Source organism: Saccoglossus kowalevskii, chromosome 2 (genome assembly GCF_978046115.1).
Source record: "Saccoglossus kowalevskii chromosome 2, keSacKowa6.1, whole genome shotgun sequence".
NCBI classification, from domain to species: Eukaryota; Metazoa; Hemichordata; class Enteropneusta; family Harrimaniidae; genus Saccoglossus; species Saccoglossus kowalevskii.
Genome location: NC_140642.1, coordinates 14,478,953 through 14,493,951, shown reverse-complemented (window position 1 = coordinate 14,493,951; position 14,999 = coordinate 14,478,953). Strand labels below are relative to the sequence as shown.

The window sequence follows — 14,999 nt, the reverse complement described above, 5'->3', positions numbered from 1 at the left end:
ATATGCCCTATATTTGTTTTTATGTTAAAACTGGAAGACTTATTTTGAACTATTGTCTTATATCTCATATTCACACCACCGGTATTACGTTCAAACTTGGTTCAATTCAAGATGGACATTAATCTGCGATTTTTGTCCTTTTTTGCACATTTTGGCTTATATTTTAAATCAAATACGGTTTACAGATAGCTAGATGTGCTAGCACATTAACAACACTTGATTTGTGTTACAATACATACAAAGATGGTTGACTGGCAGCTATTCACCATATCTCAATTCCAAATCATTGTGTCTTATGGGATTATTCTGACTGATTCAAACACAACTCCTGAATCAAAAAGTGTGTCTGCTCCCACAATCTGACATAATTATTCCTCAATGCACTATAATTTGGAGTTACATTTTTCAAACATTGGCGTTAATGATTCACACATTTTAAATTATCTGACTGGTGGCCATTTGGGTCCCAGGCATTTTTGGACCAGTACTCAAAGTGGCGTACCGATGTATACATGTTCACTTCAGTTATATTTGGTTTTTGATAAAACTTAACTGACTGATGGTCATTTTCATCAAAACAATAAATAAAATTGCAAAATGTTATCACTGTTTTTTAGTAATGTTTTACTCAAATTTGGTATGAACATCATACATAGTTAATGATGCACATCAGTTTGTTTTGTGGTTTGATATAGACTTGCATACATTCTATTGTTTATTTTATTGTGTTTTTTTTTTCAATAGGTTTGATACATTGTAATCTAAAAAATTCATCAAAATCAAGCATTTCTAAAGTCCTTGATCTAGATCTACATCATTCATGCACATATTTTCTTCAAATTGTGCAACATTTTGTTAGATTGGATTTGGTATAGCTGACTGGTGGCAATTTTATTAGTCCCTGTTTGGACGCAGTCCGAAAACGAGGACTTATGTTTTGACCTCCGTGTGTCCGTGCGTGCATGCGTCCGTCTCTGTATCTTAGAAATGCCTGGACCAATCACAATCAAACTTCATACATACATCATACATGATAATATACATATGCATGTCAATTTGTTTCACGATCTGATTCAAGATGGCTGACTGGTGGCCATTTTGGTTTTAATGAATGTGGTTCTCATGCCATATCTTCGACTTTCTTTTATTATGTTCAAATTTTAAATATTCATTATACATCATGTCATAGATAGACAGATATATTGGTTTGACGATCCTATTCAAAATGGCCGAATGGTGACAATATTTGTGCTAAAAAATCATCAAATATCAAGCATTTCTGGCATTTCTGGATGGATTTCGTTTAAACTTGGTACATACGTTAGACATTACGGGTTCCTGATGCACGTCATTTTATTTTTCAGATAAGATTCAAAATGGCTGTCTGGCGGCCATTTTATTTTAATGAATGGGTTTCCTCGAACATGCATGGACCGATTAAGTTCAAACTTCACTCATACATCACACATTATATGGGACATGTGCACATGCATTTTTTTCATGATCCGATTAACGATAGTCAAATAGCGGCCATTTTAAGGCCGAAAATGCATCAAAATCGCACATTTTCACCATTCCGGACCGGGATCTCAGTTATGCATGGACGGATTTTGTTAAATTTGGTATATACATTAAACATAATAGGACCTTGATGCACGTCTTTCTTTTTTTTTTGGATTGGGTTTGAAATGGCCGACTGGCGGCCATTTTGTTTTAAAGAATTCAGTTCTGGATCCATATCCGAGACATGTCTGGATTGATCAAGTTCAAACTTCACACACACAAGGTACATCATGTCACAAATATGTATGTGCATTTGTTTCATGATCTCATTAACGATAGCCAAATGGCGGCTGCTTTAAGGCCGAAAATGCATTGAAATTGCACATTTTCACCATTCCGGATCTCAGTTATGCATGGACGGATTTTGTTCAAATTTGGTACATACATTAAACATAATAGGACCATGACCACATTTTTAGCTCCGCTGTCGACTTTGTCGAGCGGAGCTTATCATATGAGTGATTGTCCGTCGTCGTCGTCGTCCATGTCAATGTTTTACTTTTTCGACTTCTTCTTGAAAACTACAAGCCTAAATGCTTTGATACTTGGTGTATATGTACCTTGGGTAGACCTCTCTTAGGTTTGTTCATTTCATGTTGATATCTTTAATTCTCTAATTTTGGTGAATATTTTTGTCATTTTTGGTAAAAACTGATATTTTCGACTTCTTGTTAAAAACCGCAAGTGCAATTGCTTTGATATTACATTTATAGGTACTACATGTGGACCTCTCTCAGATTTGTTAATTTTGTAATGATATCTTTAATTCTTTAATTTTGGTGAATATTTTTGTCATTTTTGGTAAAAACTGATATTTTCGACTTCTTATTAAAAACCGCAAGTCCAATTGCTTTGATACTACATATATAGGTACTACATGTGGACCTCTCTCAGATTTGTTCATTTCGTGATGATATCTTCAATTCTCTAATTAATTTATTTTGGTGAATATTTTTGTAATTTTTGGTAAAAAGTGATATTTTCGACTTCTTGTTAAAAACTGTAAGTCCGATTGCTTTGATACTATTCATATTGTTCATTTTCTAATGATGTCTTCGGTTCTTTAATTGAAATGTGCATTGCTAACAGCGGAGCTATCTCAGCCGATAGGCTGCTTGTTTTTTTTTTCGGATCTAGTTTGAAATGGCCGACTGGCGGCCATTTTGTTTTAAAGAATTCAGTTCTGGATCCATATCCGAGACATGTCTGGATTGATCAAGTTCAAACTTCACACACACATGATACATGGAAGTGGTCTGTAATGTCACTCAAATATGAACGGAACGGGGACGCGTCATTGACAATGACTTGTATTTTTCAGATTGGATTCAAAATGGCTGACTGGCGGCCATTTTGTTTTAATGATTGGGCTTCTAGAGCCATTTCTCTTAAATGCTTTGACTGATTATATTCAAATTTTATATATTCGTTATATACATCATGTTATATCCGATTTTGATGTATATCCGATATATATATGGTCTTTATGTACAAGTTCAAGGCCATCGGCCCATAAAAGTATATACATAAATATTCTAAAATTAACACAATCAGCAATATTGCTTGTAAGTTTCAATGTGTGATAAGCATAGGCTGCCAAACTTTTAATTATATTGGTTTCTTGTGAAGTTAATAATTCTACAAATTTATGTAAAGATGGAGGGTGGAAATAATATTTTGGAAGATACAATTGACGAAATTCAGAATAAAATGGGCATACTAAAAGGAAGTGGTATTCGTTTTCAATTTAATTTGTATCACAGACTTTACAAAGCCGCTGGGTTCTCTCTAGAGTTCCCCTGTCGGTTTCGATGCGCAGGCTATGCAAAGAGCAACGGAAACGTGCTAAGGTTTTTCTGTGGGAGTTTATAGTGACCGAAGTAAGATATTTTTCCCTCTGTAGTTCTGTTTTAAATTCGCGATATGTATGATATGTATGCGATATGTATGACATATGTCACTTAGCCAGTTATGCTGCAAGTAACATTTAAATCTAACAGTAAATGTTTCCATAAACGTGCTTGTATTGTTAAATTCCTGACTGTACCAAACATATTGCATATTACAAATAAATAACAAATTCTTTATATCAGTGATCCATGTATGCTTATTTCTAACCCTAGGCTCTTCTATACTGTACAGCATATCATACAATTTACGGCGATATCTATTAAGGGGCATGTTAATTAATTTGCCCAATATTTTGCACAGCGTTTCGCGGTATATAGAAAAATGGGATACCTCCAACACTTGCCTAATAAACAACTGTTTGGGGATTTTTGTGAGACACCAATGTAATACCTACAAGCAAGAAACTGGATTCATTCTAGGCAATCTGGCAACCTGTCGAAACCCCCAAATTTCAACACCATATGTTAAAATTGGAGTCAAAAAGTTAAAAAAATGCATCATATTTGATAATTAAGGGGACCTGTTTTGTCACTTATTTTCATAATGGCAAACATGGCCTTTTTGGCTTGTTGTGATAAAACCTTTGTTGCTGTCAACCATAGAAGTCGACAAGAAAATTCAACCCCAAGATATTTATAGTAGGAAACTGCCTTGATTTCTTCACCTTTATAAAACCATTTTTCATTCTTAGACAAGTGGCCGTCAGCTTTAAAAACCACAACTTTTTTTTTTGTCCCCATTCACTTCCATTTTCCACCTGTCACAGTAACTACTTAATATTTTAAGAGATTTTTGCAACCCGATCACTGTATCTGAAAACATTGCTACATCATCTGCAAATAATAAGCAGAAAAGTTTGACAGGGTCGGGCGATAGCTGTATGCCATGATCATTGCGTTGCTGCAATTCAAAGGACAGTTCGTTTATGAAAAAGGAACATAAAAAAGAGCATAGCATGCGGCCTTGCTGAACGCCTACAGGACAGTCAAAATATTCGGTCTTTGGGGTGCGGACACAAGATTTCACGTTTGAATATACATGTATGCTGGACAATATTTTAAACATTTTCCCGTTTATACCCCCCTTTAACAGAATATACCACAACCTTTGTCTGTCAACAGTGTCAAAAGCCTTCGAAAAATCGACGACGCACAATAAAATTTTCCTCGTTTTCTTGTAATGTACTTTTGAATAATTGACTGCATAATAAAAATGTTATCAAACGTTGAGTAACCCTTCCTGAATTCCGCCTGTGCTTCGTCGATCTTACCAAGTGCTTCTGCCCAAAAATACAGCTGTCTATTTAGTATCGAAGTAAAAATTTTACCAAATATACTGAGCAAGGAAATTTCTTTATAATATAACAATAAACATCATGTTATATATATATACATGTATTCAAAATGGCTGATTTTGTTTTAATTAATGCTGTTCCAGAGCAATATCTCTCAATATGGACAAGTACCGGTACTAGTTTGATGATCAGATACAAATGTCAATCATTTTTATGTTAAAAATATCATATTCCTGACATGGTTATATTCCAGCTATATTACTATAAACAAAACTATATATCTTAAATTTGATAACTAACAGGGACTGTGCCATGCATGGCTTGTTTTAGTGAATGTAGTTATGGCACCATGACTATAATTATTGTCTCATGACTATAAATTTAGCTAATAGGCGTAATTATTAAATCTTTTTATTTCCAGAATGAATCTCAAAAATTAGTTCCAATGGGTTTCACAACAGCAACACAGTTTCACCAACAAAGGTCTGAAATAATTCAAATCACCACAGGATCTAAAGAACTGGATAAACTGTTACAGGGTAGGTAGTGTGATAATTAGATTATAATTCGGTCTCCATCCATGCGTCCATCTGTGCATCTGTCCATTCTTCCGTCCGGAGTCAGATTTCAGAATCCTTCGGGCCAATTCTGTTTATTCTTTACATGTGTCTAGTTTTTATGTGGGACATATGCACATGCAGCGGTTTAGCGATTTGATTCAAATTGGCCGACTGGCAGCCATCTTGTTTTTTGAAAATGTTGTATTTTGGACATGCTTTGTCTGTTTCATTCAAACTTGGTACATAGATTATACATGTTAGGATACATGTCATCCATCTGTCTGTTAGTCTGTCCATCTGTCTGGAGTCATATTTCAGAATCCTTTGGACCAATTTCATTCATTCTTTGCATGTGCCTAGTACTTTATGTGGGATATATGCACATGCAGTGGTTCAGCGATTTGATTCAAAATGGCCAACAGGCAGCCTTCTTGTTTTTTGAAAATGTTGTATTTTGGACATGCTTTGTCAGTTTTCATTCAAATTTGCCACATACTTTATATATGTTAGGATACATGTCCATGACAATTTGTTTCAAAATCGGATCAAGGATGGCCGATTGACAGCCATCTTACCTTTTGGCCTAACTACTGTAAAAAGGTTAATTATTCACTGGGTTTTAATTTTGCTCATTTCGCTGACTGAAAAATGCGCTAAATTAAAACCCAGTGAATATGTAAAATTTAGCATAGAACACATTATCTAAATGATAAAACCGTGAATTTAAAACCCACTGAATATGCCTGTAATGGCAAATCAGTGAAATTGAAACCCAGTGAAAATTTAATAGTCATTTTATAGTACTATATTTCCAATATTTATGTGCCATTTTCATTTGTATTTGGAACATTCATCATACCATAAAAACTTGATTAATTCGCGGTTTCTATTAATTCGTGCACCCATTTTATTTTCGATTGCTAATTTTTAAATGTATCTTTTTAATTTGCGGCGTTCAAAAACATGTTTCAAATTGTATCCTATTAATTTGCGGGCCAGAATAAAGTGGATAACTCAGAATATATTACATGAAGACATTAAAAATGTACCTTTTTCATGTTATCAGTACTTGGTGTAGTCGCAATCGCAGATGATCTCCGTCATCACAGCCTTTCAGTTAGCAAGCAGTTTAGGTTCGGTAAAGATTAATAAATTTACAGCTCCTTTTTGAATCGATCTAAAAGTACTCTTTTAATTCACGCACCAAAAACCAATAATTTCCGTTTTTACGCTATTAATTCGCGCACTTGAAAACATAATTATTTTTATTACCGCGAATTAATTGAGTTTTTACGGTACATGTCAGTTTGTTTCCTAATCAGATCAAAGATGGCCGAATAACGGCTGTTTTTACTATATACTATATCTTATCCCTGTATCATTTTCAATGATAGTTAGCATGTCATAAATGGATGCATGTACATGTCAATTCAATTTGCAGTTTGATCAAATATGGCTAACGGGTGGCCATCTTGTTTGTTTAAAATGTGATAACTTGGACTTGCTTAGACATTTTTGAATCGGGCCTGTGCCTAGCTTACTCTTTTTTGACATGCCAGTTATTCTGACCTACACTCAAACTCTGCTTGCCATTCACCCTCAGGGGTGATTCACATTGATGCTACTGTTTGATTTGTCAATTACATGTCTTATTGCATTTTGTCACAGCAAGCAAGCACCTTTCACATATCTGAGATTGCTTTTTGCCTCTTTGATATGGTTATGGGGATATGGATGTTTTACACTATAAATAAACTGACGAACTATCCCCCTTGCGGGGGAAGTTCTTTTAATTTTATGATATAGATGGGCAAGTGTAATTCACAGATACTGTGGAATACTTTATTTTCGCTGGAATTAATTTTCGCTGAAAAGGCTTTTTGGGCGTTTTGTATGGAACTTATTTTCACTGATTTTTGATGAATTTAATGTGAAATATAGGGGAAAAAAGTATATTCGCTGGATTTTATTTTCACGGAATCATCCATTCAGCGAAAATAGCGAAAATAAAGTATTCTACAGTAGATCACCATTGTTTGACACCCCCTGCCATGTGAATTTAAATTAGAGGCATGACAAACATTAAATTGTATTCAACACATTATTTTGAACTGATATTTATTAAAACTGCAAATTTGAGGACACTGCTTTCACCATGTTATTCAACACAAGAGAATGCTTGATTTGTACAAAAGGTCTATTAGCCAAGTCCAGAACTAACAATACAATTACAAAGAGTTGCAATTGCTGTATTCCCTGAATCTCAGATTTGGTCATTACACATATGTTAACATTGTAAGCCCCATGTAAAGATTTATTGTAGGGCACCATGGCAACAAGCATGGTAATGTGATTTTAGTGCCTCATTCCGATCCTCAGACTTGCATTTTCTCAAACATACTTTAAACAATTTTAGCAAGTGCAATAACATAGACCTGCACCTCAATTTGTTTTATTTTCACTTGTGATCTATGTTTTTCTTTGCTATGTCTTAAACCGAAGGGGTTGTCATGCAACACCTGTTTGAATTTGATGTAAATAAACAATCTGTTGTATTTGCCACGTGGGACTCAAGTTTCAAGGACACGTTCGCGACAACCCCTCCGCACGAGCACAAAGATAACTAGACAGACAGCAATGTTTGACTGTATAAGCAAATGGGAACCATCTGTGACATTCCATAAAGTTACACACTATACAGGTTTCATTTTAAAGTTGCACTCTGAGATTACTCATGAAGCTTTAGTGGGGTCATGTGACTTAAAGGGGAGCAGAGGTCTGGCTTTTGGCACTCTCTGTACATGAAATCTGAGATCTATGAATTATTTTCTGTCGATAAAAACAACTCCTGTACCAGTGACCAGTGTTTGGGTGAGTGGTTGGTATTTTCATGTAGTGAGCTAGAGAAAAAAAAATGATAAAAATGCGGTCGTTTTCCGGTCGGAAAATTAACATGAATCGCACAACACCTTTCATGTACAGTGTCAAAAGCCAGACCTCTGCTCCCCTTTAATATGATTATGTGGAGTATTTGGTGGTCTGAATTTGCTGAATGAATATGTTCATTAAATTTTCAATGATTTCAGGCTGTCAGAACTTCCCATTTTAGTGTTGACTTGAATTGAATTTGCAGATTTTACAATCAAAAACAATTCAGTGGTGTGAAGGATTGCCAAAACAATTTCAAATCTAATGCAAATGACTCAGGCGCAATGAATACAAATTGTGTCATTTAAATAAGCATTTGGTCTAACTCATTCTAGCTTAACTTCAATTCGTATATGTTCTCAAACACACTTTCCTCATCACTATAAAAGTCTCCATTGACCTTGCTAATCCACTACGGTAGTTGGTGTGCCAAATTGCCTTATTTCAGACACACATCAGGAACCTATCGCAGCTCTGTCATTGTGATCATTTGCAGTACTGATAACTCAACGTCAGTAATAAAAAAACACTAAGTAGCAAGTGAGTCTACATGCAAGATTTCTAGTCAAATTTTTTGATGTCTTTTTGAGTTGGTTTCATTTGATCTGTTCTGATGTGTTTTACAAGATAGGATGTTCAGCAAAAAGTAATGAACCAGTTAGTTGTTAAAACATGTGATATATACAGGTTGTAAAGCTGCTGATAGCATGGATGTTACACCTCAGTTAATTTGTTTTGCCTAGTACTGGATTCTGCCATAAATTCGCCCTGGGCCGTTAAACGGCAGTTCAGGTTTTTAAAAAAATAAAATGGGACCATGAAAGGGCTATTTTTCGGCAGTTTTTTTAGGGTGTGTTATTTTAATCTTTTCTGATGCCTAAAAGTTTCACCATGGTCATTGACACCTATTCAAGAGTATGACCTATGACGTTTATTGCGACTAGCGTGAATGGGTAAGCTTCGTTTGGACAATCAGCTGTTATTACTGTAAACAATATTAAATTATTCTTCAAATGCTCTGTTTATCTTTTGAAAACAACTATTTTTTTTTATTTAAAAACAAATCATGCCGCTTTCCCATCAAAATCCAAGCCAAAAGATCATACAACAACATCAGCAAATCGCTTCTAGGCTGCGTCCAATAACATTCACATATGTAAATGAGTTATGATAATGTTAATTAGCGATTTGACCTGTCAGGTCAAAGAACGACATCCAGGTCAAAACATGGTGGTTATTTATTTCTACAGCATCGAACATTTAAAATGCGACCGGAACCAATCGCTTATGATGAAATAAGTTGAAATTTATTTGCACGAGTGACAAGGCGTGCTGCTGCATTTTGTACACGAATAAGAGGTTTTAACTTAGTTACAGGGAGACCAGACAATAATGAATTACAGCTGTCTAAGCGAGAAGATATGAAAGCATGTACCAACTTTTCAGTATCAGATTGGGATAATGATTTACGAATACGATTTATATTTCTTAGATGGGAATATCCAGATCTACAAATAGTAGAAATGTGTGTTTCCGTAGATAGCTGCAAATCAAACAAGACACCTAAGTTTCTAGCACTTGACGAAGCACTAACCAATTCTTCACCAATTGCGATACTCGACAAAGGACACGAGTCTTGTGAGAAACTCCGAGACGACATGGACACAAATTCAGTTCTCGACACATTCAAAAGTGGGAAATTACAAGACATCCAATCGCTAACATATTGAATACATGTTTGAAGTATCACCCGGGTGCGAATTTGATCATCTTCAGGAACCGATAAATAAATCTGTATATCATCGACGTAAAAAATGATATTTTACGCCGTGACGTTGCAATAACTCGCCCAATGGACGCATGTACATTGAGAACAATAATGGCCCTAAAACGGAGCCCTGTGGAACACAGGTTTCTAATATAGACGTCATATCAGAAAATACATTTCCAATTTTTTTTTTTGAATGCGGTTACTCAAATACGACTCAAACCATTTAATGATGAGACCATTTAAACCAAAATTTGATCTCAACCTATTGATGAGAATCCTGTGATTCACAGTATCAAAAGCGGCTGAAAGATCCAAAAGTACGAGAGCAACTGAATACTTAGAATTATCAATACTGCATAGTACATCTTTAGCGACCCGCAAAAGAGCCGTTTCAGTGCTATGTGCGGTCCAATACGCTGATTGAAACTCTTCATACAACGAATAATTCTCTAAATGTTGTTTCGCTCTGGATGCAACGACACGTTCAAGGACTTTAGATATAAAAGACAAATTAGAAATCGGTCGATAATTTTTCTCAAATGTGAAATCAACAAAAGTGAAACGCAGCACGACCGGATTGTGCTACCGCGATCATTTGCTAATGCAGTTGTTTTTATTTGAAACTTATTTTAGAATATACTTTCGCTACTAATAAAATGAAAACAAAAAACATAATAGTATTCGGCGCACAAGGTTCGTTAATGTGTTTTTTTGAGAAAGATGTGCTGGGTGACACTGTAATGAAATTTTAGGCGGTCTACTTTTTAATTCAGCAAAAAAAAAAATGTATAAAATTTTAGACTAGCTTCTGCAGTAGTTTGTTTCGTTTTGGGTGGTCCAACTGCCGGTGTTGAAAGTCGGCGTAGGTGGATTTTTCAATACAAGTCCCCAAAAAATATTTGATGATCATTTTTTCAAAATTTTGAACCCCAAATAAGGGCCCACCAGCTGAGATCGATATTTTTCGGATGGGCAAATTTACGGCAGTATCCGGTACCACTGGCACTCATATTCCATGGTACCAAATTTTGAAACAATGTTGCACTTGAAGAGCTTTAATGGAACCTCATGATCACTGCTGTCGTTTTATGCAGTTCAAATGATTTTGATTGCAAATAGGGTACCATTTCAAAAGTATTCACAAAGATGTGCCTCTGTTTTAGAATTAATGTGGTCAGCAGAAATTTGGAACAACACGATTTCTCAATCATCATACCATGAACTATGATGCATACTTATCCCAAGATCCCAATAAAGCTTCACAAATGATCTCAGAGTGCAACTTTTAAGAGGTAGAAATAGGCCAAACAATAAATTGCAAAATACTTTTATTTCTTTGTGATGTAGGTGGTTTTGAGACTGGTTCTATCACTGAAATATTTGGGGAATTCCGTACAGGAAAAACACAACTCTGCCATACAATAGCTGTCACTTGCCAGGTAATGTGAATGTTGTACTTATTTTAAGGATGATACCAGTCAATTATATTATTTGTGAAGTGAGTTAAATGAGTATTATAGCAAAGTTACCCAACTGTACTTTCCTATTGCAGTTACCTATAGATAATGGCGGAGGAGAAGGAAAATGTTTATATATTGATACAGAAGGAACGTTTAGACCAGAGCGACTTCTTGCTGTTGCTGAAAGGTATTACCGTATTTGTCTTCAATTAGGCGCCACTTTGTTACACTTTCATGTCATGGTGGCGCTTATTTGTGGTTAAATTTGAGCAACTTTGTTTCAAATGGCGCTTATTTCAAGCACTTCAAGTTCTAGTACCGGTAACTGTGTTACAAGCCATTGTTTTTGCTCCATTCTGGTGATAGATTATTGACAATATTTTACATTACAGTCTGACGCTTAGTCACTGTAGCCTTTATTTTAAATACTGAGTAAATGACCCGTTTTCAGACAGTTTAGAAAGTTATACAAAAAATATCATTCTTTAGAAAACATTCACAGTTTGCCGTACAATCAACAGAAAAATAAAACAAACACAAATTCAACGCTTAGTAGTCAATGATCACGGTAGCAAAATCCGGTCATGCTGCATTCCACGGTTACGATTATTACTCAGTAGTAGTTATAATAACGTACAAAAAATAAAATGCAAGTAAAATTCAACTTAATTTCATCGTAAGCGAATGATTCTGGTCGCATGTAAACGCTCGGCGCGATTCGATGTCTGCCATGCTTCCTGTCTAGGACTTGACCTGGAACGCGTTTTTTGACCTGATAGGTCAAGTCGTTAATTAACCAATCAAAATGCTGGATGATGCCAACGTGATCAAATTACCATAGCTCATTTAAATAATGTATGAACGCAATGCGGAAGTGATTTGCCGATGTTTGCGATATTTTGGCTTTGATTTTGGTGGGAAAAACGGCATGATTTTTTTTTCAAATCAAGAAATTAGTTATTTTTGGAAAGTAAACTGAGCATTTAAAGAATAATTTAACACTGTTTACTGTGACAACAGCGCATTTGAAACAGAACATTTTCGCGTTGTTTTAATTTCGTTTTTATGGACTTACTGCGAAATTAAAAACCACGCTGATATTTTCTACAGAGTAGACTAAAAAGACATGTTTCAAGAGATTATAGACCGATTTCTTAAAAATTGTTAGAAACAAAACCATTTTTTTTTACATAAAAGCCATTCGAACAGTAACAGCGAGGGACTTCCGCGATCGCGTCCATCGCTACGAACCGGTAACCGGTAGTCGATCCGCCGGCGCCCAATTCACTATCATTACGTGCCAAAATTTCAACTTTATCTGGCGCTTAATTGAGGTGTAAAATACAAAGTTTTTGTGGCACTGGCGCCTAATTGAAGGTGGCGCTTAACTGAAGACAAATACGGTATCTCATTTTAGAGCCTATAAGTATGTACAACACTATTATACCTCATTAGTTCTGTAAGCTCATCTCTAAAAGTTTGTCTGAAAATCTGTAGCCATTTTGAAGCCACCTAAATACACTGGTGATGCAATTACTGACATTTTGATACAGGCTTGAAAGAGGTTGAACAAAACAAATGCTTACACACAGATGCTCACATGTAAAAGACCACAGAGAAATGGCTGCCACTATATTATACATATTAATTCCCTGTCAAGAGTGATAACAGGATCTTATATTTCGGAATCCATGCATGCGTATGAACTGAGATGAATGCATGTTGATTTGTTTTTCATTTCATATGGTTGACCTTTGGCTTTTTTTGAAACCAACATTTCAAAATAACTACCATTTACTTCACTCATGGTGAGTTAGTAATGCTCGATATTTTGCTTCACGATTTGATCTGACTGGTGGCCATTTTGTATACACTTACAAGTATTATACCTGTTTATCAGAAACACTTTCAGGTGTACTTTCGTACGAAAACAAGACATAATGGGTTGTATGTTCTCTCCGATTATCTTAAGATGTTGTTGTAATTTAACCCACTGGCAGCCATTTTCGTCAAAAAAAACTATATATTAACATCTCGTACACAGTTTTTCAGGCCTCCCCTGGCTGTTTTTACTCAGACTATGTATAAACATAATACATGATAGATTAATGATGCAAGTAATTTTTTTGTAATTCAATTCAGAATTGCTGATGGTTGGGCATGTTTTTGGTGTAATTTTCAAAGATAAATAAAAAAAAAACAGTATTTGCCCTATTAGTAGCGATATTTTAATGTTACACCAAATGTAATTTATGGATTATATGTGCTTCTAATACACTAGATATGGTATATGTATTTACTAGGATTTATAAGATTAGGCTATGCAAGTGTGGGATAGGTAATGAAAATCCTACCTGAAATGAAGATTTTGTGCAAATTGCAAGATGATCACAAAATTGCAAAAGTAACAGGCATTTTTGGGGTTTTTAATGTTCCAATAATCTCGCTCATTTATGTTTACACAACATTTCAAAGCACCTACTGTATTGTGAGATACTATTGAACTACCGTAAAATACTTTATTTTGGCTGGAATTAATTTTCGCTGAAAAGAATTTTTGGGTGTTTTGTATGGAATTTATTTTCACTGATTTTTGACAAGTTTAATGTAAAATATAGGAAAAAATATATGTTCACTAGATTTTATTTTCACTGAATCATTCCTTCAACGAATTAATTCTAAGCGAAAATAAAGTATTCTACAATACGTTAGATTGACACGCAAGGAATAGGACTGCTTTCACATGCTTCTTGTGAGATCTTCATCACATTTTGCCATACATTGTTATTAGAAATGTGTGGTGTTATAGATATGCACAATTGTTTTTTGCTTTTTTGGCTGACTGGTGTCTATTTTAAAATATTTTGACATGTCATGAACCTTTTCACAGGTGTGCCTGGTGGTGCCTCTTCACCTCGGTACTTAATGTAATTAACAACTAGTGTGAAAATAGTCAGTAAATATTCACACAATTTACACAATAAAATAGATATTATAGATTGTTCTTATCTGCAACTGCATGAAATTGTTTCCTTCAACACATAATCTGCCGTTTCATTGGGATGTCTCTGGTTTAACAAATACATCTCTTTGAAAAAGTACCAACAGGACTGTGTCATTTTCAATGACTTGGATAATTGTGTTTTTTACCATCAGGTATGGGTTGTCTGGTCAAGATGTTTTAGATAATGTGGCTTATGCACGTGCTTATAATTCTGACCATCAGTCACAATTACTACTTCAGGCATCAGCTATGATGGCAGAATCAAGGTAAACTTATTATTCAGCTAATTAAAATATAATTTGTGGACCAGAGGTACAAAATGTATGGGTTAATGTGAAAATTCAAGAAATGTGTAAATTCAAGAAAAACACTCCCATAATATAAATATTGATTTTCTAGTACAGTGATGTCATATTATGTTCAAAAATTTAATCAAAATCAATTCAGAGTATATTTTGTGACTCACTTTCTGGTGTACCAAAAAAAAATGTCTCTGGTCTTGCAGTTT

At 34.9% G+C, this 14,999-nt stretch overlaps 1 protein-coding gene across 1 annotated transcript in view; it reads left to right on the top strand.

Annotated features, from left to right (window-relative positions):
• Positions 1-14,999, top strand: part of LOC100368640 (DNA repair protein RAD51 homolog 1) — a 40,723-nt gene that overhangs the window by 22,696 nt on the left and 3,028 nt on the right. The window contains exons 4-7 of the mRNA XM_085491871.1: positions 5,190-5,307; positions 11,375-11,466; positions 11,580-11,674; positions 14,644-14,757. Coding sequence (XP_085347997.1) covers positions 5,190-5,307; positions 11,375-11,466; positions 11,580-11,674; positions 14,644-14,757 — 419 coding nt within the window. The remainder of the gene's footprint in view (positions 1-5,189; positions 5,308-11,374; positions 11,467-11,579; positions 11,675-14,643; positions 14,758-14,999) is intronic.